The sequence below is a fragment of the Polyodon spathula genome, chromosome 11 (genome assembly GCF_017654505.1).
Source record: "Polyodon spathula isolate WHYD16114869_AA chromosome 11, ASM1765450v1, whole genome shotgun sequence".
NCBI lineage: Eukaryota > Metazoa > Chordata > Actinopteri > Acipenseriformes > Polyodontidae > Polyodon > Polyodon spathula.
Window position 1 is genome coordinate 2,649,865 of NC_054544.1, and position 12,141 is coordinate 2,662,005.

Genomic DNA, 12,141 nt, shown 5'->3' on the forward strand with positions numbered 1-12,141 from the left:
ATACCATTTGAGTTTCTGTCTTGCTTCATCAGGTGTGTGTTTAACTCTGCCGTTGTTTCCACAGTAACGAAGACAGTGTGCGCGGAACAGTGTGATGGACGATGTTTTGGCCCCTACGTCAGTGACTGCTGTCATCGGGAGTGTGCAGGGGGCTGCTCCGGACCCAAGGACACAGACTGCTTTGTACGTGATAACTCACGGCTGTTATTCCAATATTTCCTGCTGTCGGGTGTATTTGACTGCAGTGAAAGTGCTGTCACTGTTGTGATGATGGCCTCAAGTTGACTTGTGCGGTTGAACCGGTTCATGATTAGCTATTGTAGTGGGAGGAACAGACTGGGAGTCCTGAAGGGTAGGACAGGGCTTTAAAGTTAACTTACTTTCTGTGTGATGGAAAGGCAGTTATGGGATCTATTGATGAGACCAGAGCAGTAAGTAAAAGGACATCCTGAGTTTGAACTTCAGTCACAGACTTGGTCCGGCATCAAGCCACCTTCCTCCTCTACCTTATCCAGCCACAGCAGTAAAGAGGAGCGGAGGCAGCAGTAAGGATTCCACTGGCAATAAAATTCTGGATGTCAGCCATTCCTCCTGGATAAATACTTTCTAAGTAAAACCGCATTTGTGTTTGCATCTGAAATTCTGTATTTGATTTCTGAGTGGTGCCTCCCTGTTCTCTCTCTCTCAGGCTTGTGCAAACTTCAACGACAGCGGGGCGTGTGTCACCCAGTGTCCACAGCCTTTCGTTTACAACCCCACCACCTTCCAGCTGGAGCACAACCCCAAGGCCAAGTACACCTACGGGGCATTCTGTGTCAAGAAGTGTCCGCGTAAGTCACCCAGGGAACCGCAAGTTCTGAAAACGTACTGCAGGTCACATTTTTGTTTCAGCCATAAATATTCACTTTGAATGTGTCCTTTTTATTTCAGATCATTTTGTGGTGGACCACAGCTCCTGTGTGCGAGCCTGCCCCAGCAACAAAATGGAAGTGGAAGAGAACGGGATTAAGATGTGCAAACCCTGTACTGATATCTGTCCCAAAGGTACGCCCGCTCTCAAGGTGTTTCAATGAATCAATATTCTGTGTATTTCAAATGAAAACAGCAATTACAGAAATCTGCACTCAGGGGCCGTACACTCTTGTTTCATTGGAAGAAGGTGCACAAGTCCAAATGGAACTTGAAATGAAACCAACACAAAACACACCATGCAGCGTGAAATAAACTCAACAACATCCACCTCAAATGAATGTATATATAGGTTGTAAACTTCCAAATACTCGTGCAACCTCATAGGCAGTCATTCCAAGCAAGTGATCAAACTAATGCTCCTATTTCAGGGTTTTCCTGATTTTCAAGAGTAAGAGACCCACATGACAGTAGCAATCTGATTATTATCTCATACCTCCCCCCCCATACAAAATGCAGAATGTCCAAAAAAATCTTAAAGCACATTGAAAGTTTAAGGAGATAGTAGTGCTAACATGGAAACCTCAGCCCATTCCGCGCCCCTTGCTCTTTAATTGAAAGCGGCAGTGTTACAAAAAGAAGGGTTTCCACGTGAGTGGGCCCACCTAGAGGCTGTCAGAATGTAACAGCCTGGCCCCAGCCGAGAGTATGTAATGCACTGTATGTAATTTTCTGCAGGGTAATAGCGCTTGTGATTGTAAACCTCTGTGTTTTCATTCCTTATCTCTCCCTCACAGCGTGTGATGGCATTGGGACGGGCAGTTTGCAGTCAGTTCAGACGGTGGATTCCAGCAACATAGACAAGTTTGTCAACTGCACCAAAATCAATGGGAACCTGGTCTTTCTTATCACCGGCATAGAAGGGTCAGTGCTTACAATGCCTGCCACTGTGTCATCATCGTGCTTCATTGTCATGAATGCACTGCTGTATTGACAGCACTTCAGATCTCTTTCTTTGGTCACACACGTTATTGGTGTGTCATGGGCATGTTGGTCCCCTGTCACTGGACCTCAGATCTTCTGTGGAGGGACTAGTTTCTAAGGGTTGTGAGATGTTGCAACCAATCAAGTCGAAGAAAATGTCCCTTTATCAAAAGGACCCTCTTTCGCATTGCTTATCAGTACAGTATGGGATACTTGAATGTGACTGTGACAATCTAGAATCTAGACAATAACTTTGGGAAAACTAAAATAAAAGACTGAAAAAGAAAGAAAGAAAGAAAGAAAGAAAGAAAGAAAGAAAGAAAGAAAGAAAGAAAGAAAGAAAGAAAGAACAATAATAATTACTGTCCAGAACTATACAGCATTATAGCAGCATGTAACAACAGAGGGTTATGAGAGCATGTGACCTGAATGTATGTGTTGTAGTGTTGTATCACAGTGCACAGTGTAAACACTCAGACAGCGTTGATTAGGGTCAGGCTCGGAGGCTGAGTGAGCTCTGCAGTGGTTGTATGCAGTTTGGCCCCCAGTGGGTCTCCCCAGATTCCAGGCTGCTAATTTGCTCTGAGTTTCTGCTTGTAGCCTGGTGCCCTTGGAGGGTTAAGAGTAAGATTGTCAGAACTAATTTCACCTCTGGACCTCATTGCTGCCCCCAGCCAAGGAGAATCCCCATTTCACCAATATACTGTGGGTCGTTAGTACCTTAATTTACTGATCAGTTTCCTGTGCCCTGGGTATCAAATATTTTGATTTCAGTTTCTTTGCTCTGTACATCCTGACTAACATTCGCTATAGGTACAGTAGCAAAATTGTGTGTGTGTGTGTGTGTGTGTGTGTGTGTGTGTGTGTGTGTGTGTGTGTGTGTGTGTGTATATATATTTCCGTGGGTCTATTCACTTGATCTTAACATTGGCAGATCTGAGTACCACCATTTTTTAAATTAATAATGACCAAGCCAGTACTTACTTTTAAAAGCAACAGTACACTTAGGAGATTCTCACACAGTTTCAGATGTTGGTTTTCTAAAGTCTCTCACTTTTAATGATTTAACACCATGGTTTATATCAGCAGACTCACTGGTGTCAAATTTATGTTTCGATACTAAAATTTAAAATGCACTTTTCAGGTTCGGAACTTGTGCTAATGCAAAGTGGGAAACTGATTGAATAGCAACATAAGCAGGGAAATGAAGATGATGAATAACAAGCCCGGCTCATTTTTTAATTCAATCCACCTTGAAGACTTAGCATTATGTACCCTTGGCAAAACCGTCATGGATATAATATTGAACACAGAAGCAATGCTCTGTCTTTGTGGCCACACTGTCAGCAAATATGAAATGTATTTCTTTCCACCTTGATCCCAGAAGACTGTCAGGGAAGTGATGTGATCAGCCAGCCAAGACGCACTATTTCATGCCTCTCTCTCTCTCTCTCTCTCTCTCTCTCTCTCTCTCTCTCTCTCTCTCTCTCTCTCTCTCTCTCTCTCTCTCTCTCTCTGTATGATTCATAGGGATGCTTACCACAGCATTGAGGCTTTGGATCCTGATAAACTCAATGTGTTCAGGACTGTCCGGGAGATTACAGGTGAGATCTGCTTCTTTACTGTACTCCTCTTGAGTCATGGTGTACAAGTTACCTGTAGTAAAAGCATAGCAGTGTGATACAGCAGGCACAGTAAAACCATGGTAAAGAATATTTTTTTTTGAAAAACTTAATAATCTATGGTAAATTCAAAGTGTAGTATTGGGAAAGATGCATATTTACCATAAACATTTGCAAGTGGTAAACTTTTATAAGTGGCCCCCTTCTGTTCAGTGAAGGATTCTATTAAAGCCAACAATTGAAATGATCATTTATATTTTCTACCTATTCACAATATTAAATCTCTTGCGTTTAATATCCTATAACCTGTGTCAATCTGTTCTCAATTGTTTTATATGATTTCTCTGTGAAAGCCCAGTGTATGAAGCCCACGTAAGCTTACACCACAGGACAGTAAGTTAAGGCAGGTAAAAAATACTGCAGCAGCCAACTAAAGTGACCTCTCATTTGTTTTCAGGTTACTTAAATATCCAGTCTTGGCCACGGAACATGTCTGACTTCAGTGTGTTCTCCAACCTGGCAACTATTGGAGGCAGAGTCCTTTACAGGTTACCTTCCCATAGCTGTGCTTGAATTACAGTCTTCATAAAGACGCCTGTGAAGACAGTGGGCCCAATTCAATTATCTTTTAGCAGAGCAAAAAAAAAAAAACATTGATGGGAAATATGAATTCACGCAATAAGCAAAGCAAGGAGCTGTTTTTGTGTGGATTTGATTAACACGTCATCAGCGGTGAATCAAAATAAAAATGAATCAACATGCACTCTGTTTATTGCACGAATTTAAAATTTCCCATAATATTATTTTTTTTTTTTTCCGGAGCTAAAATGTAATTGAATTTGGCCCAATATCAGTTAGCTCATATGATTTTCCCAGAAGCACAATCATTATGTCACAATGTCTAAAAGAAAACACATTTCTGGATCAGATTTTTAAAAAAATGTTAAAAGTCTGAAAGGGTAGAATAGCCTACTTAATCATTACATTGCCAAAGTGACGTCAGTTGTCATCTTGAAGTCACTTTAAACACTGCAAAATGTGTTTCAGGCTCTAGATGAGATGTTACATTGCTCATCCATCATTCGACCAGCTTTAAGAGATGGCACCAGATATCCAGTTCATGAGGCCACTGACCAACCACTAATTCACTTAGTGGGTCTCTCTTACTGAGTCTGTGTCTTCCTATATTTTCTGCAGCGGTATCTCCTTGCTAATCCTCAAGCAGCAGTGGATATCCTCCCTGCGGCTGCAGTCGCTTCAGGAAATCAGTGCTGGGAACATCTACCTCACCGACAACCACCTCCTCTGTTACTACCACACCGTGAACTGGACCAGCCTGTTCAGGACCAGCTTGCAGAAGACCATCATCCGCAACAACCGCAACCCCAGCAACTGCAGTGAGTCAAGGGGCACAGAGCATTCCTCATTGCACTGCTCCACGTTATAAGGCAGTCCTTTACATCCCTAGACGGTATAAGGCAGTATGGTCGTGGCACACATTTGTCTCAGAATATCACTGCACTTCCATTCTGATGGAACATAAATTCCATTGTTGTTGCTTGTAGTTTAGGTGCCTTTTGTTGCTTGTAGTTTAGATGTGAATGTTCTGTAGCAGTAGTCAGGGAAGGTACAGTCTAGAGCCTAACCTGCACTGTCGCAGAGAGGGCTTTAAGGGTCAAAAATAAAGTGTCTACATTATGACAAATTAATAGGATATCAGCATGGATCTCCTTAAAACGCAGAGCCATGTAGCAAGTGTGCCTTAGGGCATCTGTGGGACATTTCAAGGTTGAAGAGCTCCTTCCCGTTGTCAAGGATAACGGACTACAGGTTTAGCAAGATACACAAACTTGTGTTTTAAATATTAGTTGCAATAGGGAGCTATGTGGCGCTTGAGGGTAATTCACAATTCACTAGCCGTTCAAGACTTTCACCTCCAGAGGCCTCGTTTAAATAAGTGAAAAAACAAGTGCAAATATTTCAACCCACCCCCAGTAGAAATGATAAAATCAGTGTTCTTGGAAATTAAACTTTATTGTCAATAATTCAAAGAAGAATAAGCTTGTACAGTATTGCTTGTGCTGTATTAAGTTTTTAGGACCTAGTTTGTAGAGAGTTAAGCAGGAAACACTAGACTTGCTCTCAGTTTGCATTATGAGCATTTTAGGGGACTTAAGAGTCCTTTAAAATGTTCTGTTTGTATGCCCAGCAAGGATGTGTCTAGGCTTATTAATAAATCAATTACTCCATCAATCAAGCTGGCACTGCATCCATACCGGTTAGGTAGAAAGTGAACACCTGGAGAGAAGAGCAACAAAAGGACAACAGCAATGCCAGACCACTGCATGCTAACCAAACAATCAGAACTAACTAAAAGCACGTAGGGCATACCTGCTGTTATATGCAGCTAGGTGCTGCTCTTTAAGAATTAATACTTTACATGGATTCCTCACATCTTCAGAAGGTGTATGTTTTAAATGTGTGCAATTGCTTAATAGTGGCTTCAAAGCTACAGCTATAAAAAAAAAAAGGACCATTGCCCCCTTACTATAGAACCATTGGATTGCAATTGTACAATATTGCCACTGCAGTGTCGCAGAAGTTTGGTCAGACTGAATCCATTGTGTGCTTTCAGCTGCTGAGAAGATGATGTGTGACCCCTTGTGCTCGGACCATGGTTGCTGGGGTCCCGGTCCAGACCAATGCCTGTTCTGCAGATTCTTCAGCAGGGGAAGGACCTGCATTGAGTCCTGTAACCTCTATGAAGGGTAAGTGAGTTCAGCCCCTCGCACTCATTCTGAATGGTTCTAGAATTCAGAGTTGATGGCTGGGTGTCCATAATGTCCATAATCAACCTTTACTTAACCAAATAAGAACTAATTTCTCAATTTAGAGGGGATCCTGTCAGGCGCCATATTGCTTCGGACTACATATAGCGTTCTATGAAGACCTAACCCTAAATGTAAATCTATAGTTAAAGTACCCACTTGTTTATATCTTTGCTCACAAATTCATTATTTCTGACTTGCACTTGTGTTTATCCCACACTTAATTAAAAAATTACATATGATGATATATTTAATTAAGTCGTTTATTTTTCTTTTCTGGATTAAACGTTGGCTTTTCTGTGGTCTGCTCTGTATTCAAAGATTGTCGAAGCTGTTATTGTGATTTCAGTGCTACAAGCTGGCCACTAAAATCTGAAAAATAAGTACGCTGTGGAACACTGATGTAACAGAGTGGAGGCTGGGCGTGAACCGGCGACCCTGTGACCCTGCGTACCGCAAGCGAGCATCTTAAACACAATGCAAAAGAGCCAGGCTCGTCTGTATTCGTGGTTTTAGAGCTTTTAACCTCATCTCTTCTCACCAACAGGGGACAGGGCAGAATCTGTAACAGCAGTTCCACCCGCAACACATTGTATAAATCTTGATGTTGTCCATAACCCCATACTTATAAGTAAGACTTACCAAGCATCTGCAGGTCTGCCCAATCACATCAATCACACGCTGGGTTCACTAGTCCCACCAAGGAGGGATGCTGGTGTGCACGGCCTCACACTCTGAAAAGTTATTACAGAATGAAGTTAAAAAAAAAAAGAATGTCAAGCACAAACCTGTTTTGAACCTTCTGCTGGGAATATGGGCAATTATACGGGATGAAAGACCAAAATGTTTAATTACAGAAGAGTCACTCCTGCGGATTGGCTTAGCACTGTTTTTCCCTGACAGCGGTGGGTAAATAACCTGGCTGACACAAATCCCATGCTATCCCCCCTTAAACTTGGTGAAAACGAGCACCAAAAAAGAATGACTTTAGAAGAATTGTTCATTGGAGTGGAAATTAGAATTGATTTCAAATGAGAGTCGCTGCTTTGTTCAGGTTGATAATAAACCAGCAAGATTTCAGTCCATCAAAAAAAACATCTTCCTACACAGAATTGAGCCATCTTCACCTACAGTAGGATGTTGAAGTGGATATCAGGAGAAAGGGTTGACAAACAGACACTGTGTATAGCTATAGGGTTGGTCAATTGTGGGAGAATCTGCAGGAAGATGTTATCTACAGTATAAAAAGGTGTGGGGATACTGCATTCTGTCATATTAATTTCATCCCAAAAGATGGAAACCTCTTTTAAGAAACGTGGTGGCCATATTGAGCAAACTCTTTTTGGCATAAGGATTCAGCAGCCTCTATGAACCTTGTTGGTAATCCTTGAGCCATGCTTTCCATCAGCTGGTGTTTTCAGCATGGTTCCGTTTTTAATTGTTATTCCACAGTGGCAGTGAGAAGATTGGGGCAATCCTGTACTGGAAGTGCTGTCAGCTACATGGAACACCATATTGTTAAGCCTTCTTAGTGCTCTACTTGAACTTATATTGTAGTTTGAAAATAAGTGATTTTAGTGTGTCCAACAACCTTCAGGAAGTGACAAAATTGTGCATACTATCCTGAGCTTTTGTTTTGTTTTTAACTATAGTTGTCTGCAATTATTTGTGTTATTTTCTCCCAATTTAGAATGTCCAATTATTTTTAGGCTTAGCTCACCACCACCATCCCTGTGCTGACTTGGGAGGGGTGATGATGAACACATGCTGTCCTCCAAAGCATGTGCTGTCAGCTGCCTGCTTCTTTACATACTGCAGGTTCACCATGCAGCCACCTCAGAGTTACAGCGTTGGAGGACAATGCAGCTCTGGGCAGCTTACAGGGAAGCCCGCAGGCACCTGGCCAGACCACAGGGGTTACTGGTGCTTGGTGAGCCAAGGACACTCGGCCAATTATGCGCCACCCCCTAGGAGGGCCTGTCCATGGTCGGCAATGGAATACCCTGGACTTGAACCAGAAACATCCAGGCTGTAGGGAGCATTCCTGCATTCCATGCAGAATGCTTTTATAGGATGCGCCACTCAGGAGCCCCAGTGCTTATGATAAAGGTTGACAACAATGCAGTCTTAACATTTGTTGCGTAACCCAGATAAACAGTAATTAATTTTAATTAATTTTCCTCCCCGAGTGGCAAAGCATTTTAATTAAAAAGTAACACCGCCATACGATGCACATTTGAACTAAGATTTCACTTAATCTTCCTTCGGGATACAAAGGGTTGATAACGCTGGGGTGAAGGTGGATGATAATTCCTTTCACACCATTATCCACTCAGGACAGGGACTGCTAGGTTTCATTCCCTGATAAGCATATAAATTCTCTTTCTTACTATATTCATTAATTTTCACTATTGGGGTTTTACATGTAATCTGCAATTTATTTTAATACAGATTTTCAGTAGAAATTCTTCCTCTGTGCATCAGCTATGCAGGTGGTGGATTGATTGCAGTTGATTTTCAAATCTGCAGATTACATTGAGGATGTATTACATGTACTGTATGCCTGTCCTCCTGCAGTGTATTATTATATGCAGATTGCAGGAGGTTAAAATGGTAAAGGTTGGAGCATGTATACAATTCTGCGACTGAGCTTGGGTGCTAAGCCATAGGCACTTGGTGACCTCAAATGGAACTTAAGGTGTTTTAAGGTGGTATTGCTGTATTCTGTTTTAAGGTAGTGTTTTCTATTTTATTGCTTCCTTGTTTAAAATGAATGAAACATCAAAAGTAGCCTGCGTGAAAGCACCATGAATTCAGGATAGATGAGAATGTTCAGGACAGCATGTCAACTCAACAAAATATGTTTTTTAAGGTCTCATTTTAAATGAGTTGATATTTTATTTTATTCTGTGTATTGTCCTTGGCAGGAACTCAGTATAAAGTGGCTCTCAGCATGCTTCCCTGTGGACTGGATCTGCTTTAATTATTGATTATTACTCCTTTCACCCAGCATACTGACCTAGGATAGAAAACTTCCAAAGCTCACTGACAGTCATATGTTCTGCATTCTGAAATTAAAGATAAATAAAGATTGCCTAATACAGTAGTCTCTGACTTTGGGACTGCAGAGCCTATAACCACAAATACATTGAAGTAATATGGCACGCATGTAACTGCACATGATTGGACTTCATTGCCTCAAGATGGATTGCTTACCAGACTGCTGCATTATCTCTGGCAATGTCTTCACTTTAGAGTGGTACACAGTCTTCTAAATCTTTCTTAAAGCATGGTAGAAGCTTAATAAACACATCGTGAAAGAGTGGTAAACCACAGACCAAATGAAACTAAAGATAGATATTCTGTAGCTGAATATTTAGTTAGCACAGCCTCGTGTGACTGTGCTATACTTCTCTTCTTTCTTGTCTCAGCATCAGCAGAATCAATGGAAGAGGCTGTACTGTCGACAAATCCAACAAACAGTGCTGGCCAAAGCCCACTGAATCCTGTGGCTGTGTACTGATGCTCCTGGAATTAAAACACAGCCCCCACTATTACTGAACAATCACGAGCCATTAGCTAAAAGTACTCCATCTCTCCTAGCCCTATAAATCAGATGGAAATATTTTAATCCCTTTGCTTCTGGAATTTGTTCACAGAGTCTTCCAGTGTTTCTCCTTGTCATCAGAAATAGCCTGTTTCAAATTTATGATCCCCCATCTGAAATATGCTTTCCTACAAAAGGCTTAATACTGTATGTAAGAGTTCACTTTGACCAATTTTAATGTTGAATGCCCTTCAGCAGCTCAGTGTGGAGTAAAATCAGTTATATTGCTGCACACACGTCTGCATGATCGCCCATCAATTTCCATTCAAACATGCACTTACACAACCTGCAAAGGAGAAAGCCGGGCACGAAAATACCGTTACTGATTTTTCTCTTTTTTTTTCTGTATTCAATTTTTCAATTTCCCAGGGATTTCCGTGAGTTTGCCAATGGATCAGTCTGCATTGAGTGCGACTCCCAGTGCAAGAAGGCTGAGGATAATATGTTAACCTGCGTCGGCTCGGTAAGACTTTGCCACTATTGTATGACTTTTATTCGACTGAGCTCACAGCCCCATTACTATTTGCCTTCCACGCCACCTGCTTAATATTATATAGTAATGCTTAATTACCTAGCAAACCACATACTGTTTGCCATAAATGTAATTCCTCTTGCTGTCATATAACATAGCATTACTCCTATTTTGCTACAGACAGTACTTGTCACAAATCAACAGAAAAGCTACCCTTTGTAATTAGCTTCCATTGTATTCCCCTATTCTGGGTTAGCAGTCAGGGGTGACTCTTTGATTGAGCATTATGACATCATCTAACACCCCAAACCAGCTAATTATATGTCAAGAGGAAACAATTAAGGGTTGCTAAACTCCATCCATCATTTACTAAAAAATAAATGTCATTATTTTTAAGGGCAAGGCGCAATGGTGGAAGCCCATATTGGACATTGTATTGTGATAGGTGTAGTCCAGTGTGTATACATATACAGCCAGGCCGCTGGTGCCACAGACAAGCGGATTGGCTAGCGCTAGTATTCTTAGTTACCTTAAAAATGAGCAAAAACGTCAAGTGCTACAACAACCTGTCTGTGTAGGTGGAGGACGGCCCCTCCTTTTTCATTCCCCCTCCCCCTTGCTGTGTATTTAATCGTCAGTGAGAGTGAAGCCATGCTTTGTTTGTCCTGTCGCATGCTGTTTTACGCCTTGTAATCTCTGCTGTGGAGACGACACTCTCCTATATCTGAGTTTAACCAAGGGAAACCTAAATAAAATGAAAAGCATGTTCTGTCTGCGACCAAGAGATTGAGTTATCATTTACTTCTGCTTTCCTAAAAATGATATTAATCCATGGGAAACAGGGAAACAAATGCTTATTATATATATGTTGCTTTCTGTTTTGCTAAGAATATCAAGATGAATAGATCTTAATGGAAGTCAATATCTATATAATGTGTTACGATGCATTGAGATTCCACAGAAACATACAGCTGAATAATTCTTTTTAAAGGAATCAACACCTAATTGAATCACTTTATTGTACCATTCCAGAGGTGGTCTGCAGAGCCAACCCTCTGCCACATCATCTGAGCGCATGACTGTTTTTTAGCTGAAGTGAAACAATAAGTTCAGGCTGGCATTTATAAGAGTGATTGAGGTTAAGTGTTGATTTTGCTTTAATTAACACATCATAGATGATTTTAATTGCAATGATTATCACACAATATATTCCACCAAAAAAAAGTTCAGACTCCAATGAATTGTATCCACTTCAGTCCTGTATTTTGTTCTGCATACAGTAAAAACCTGTCTCCTGTCCTTCGTATTAGAAATATTGACCCCCTATAAATCAAAAAGAGAAAAGTAACTTTGATGCATGTATGATGTATCTGCAAAGAACAGCACCTTTGTTTGCTTGTTAACCTTGCAGCCTCAATCGATACCATCATTCAATAGTGGAACTAATTTCAATGTCAACCAAGAAGAAGGAGAGCCATACATTACACACAATATTAAAAGAGCAGGTGTCTTGGCTCCAAGTTCACATTCAATTAATCAATAACCTACAGTGAGGCTCACTGGCTGTGCAGGTCTGCTCCTGAAATGTGACTCGGACTGTCATCCCCTCTGAACTCTGCTGCTCCTAATCTGTGTCAGCATGCCCTCTTTGTACAGGCTCTCAGTTCTTGCTAATACATATTGAAGGCTTCTCTATCTCATGATCCCCCCGGTGTAAAC

At 41.3% G+C, this 12,141-nt stretch overlaps 1 protein-coding gene across 6 annotated transcripts in view; it reads left to right on the forward strand.

Annotated features, from left to right (window-relative positions):
* Positions 1–12,141, forward strand: part of LOC121323145 (receptor tyrosine-protein kinase erbB-4-like) — a 294,760-nt gene that overhangs the window by 227,008 nt on the left and 55,611 nt on the right. For all 6 annotated transcript variants that reach the window (XM_041263966.1, XM_041263969.1, XM_041263970.1 and 3 more), the window contains exons 6-14: positions 65–183; positions 689–830; positions 931–1,044; positions 1,707–1,833; positions 3,424–3,497; positions 3,973–4,063; positions 4,713–4,912; positions 6,151–6,283; positions 10,320–10,413. In XM_041263966.1, coding sequence (XP_041119900.1) covers positions 65–183; positions 689–830; positions 931–1,044; positions 1,707–1,833; positions 3,424–3,497; positions 3,973–4,063; positions 4,713–4,912; positions 6,151–6,283; positions 10,320–10,413 — 1,094 coding nt within the window. The remainder of the gene's footprint in view (positions 1–64; positions 184–688; positions 831–930; positions 1,045–1,706; positions 1,834–3,423; positions 3,498–3,972; positions 4,064–4,712; positions 4,913–6,150; positions 6,284–10,319; positions 10,414–12,141) is intronic.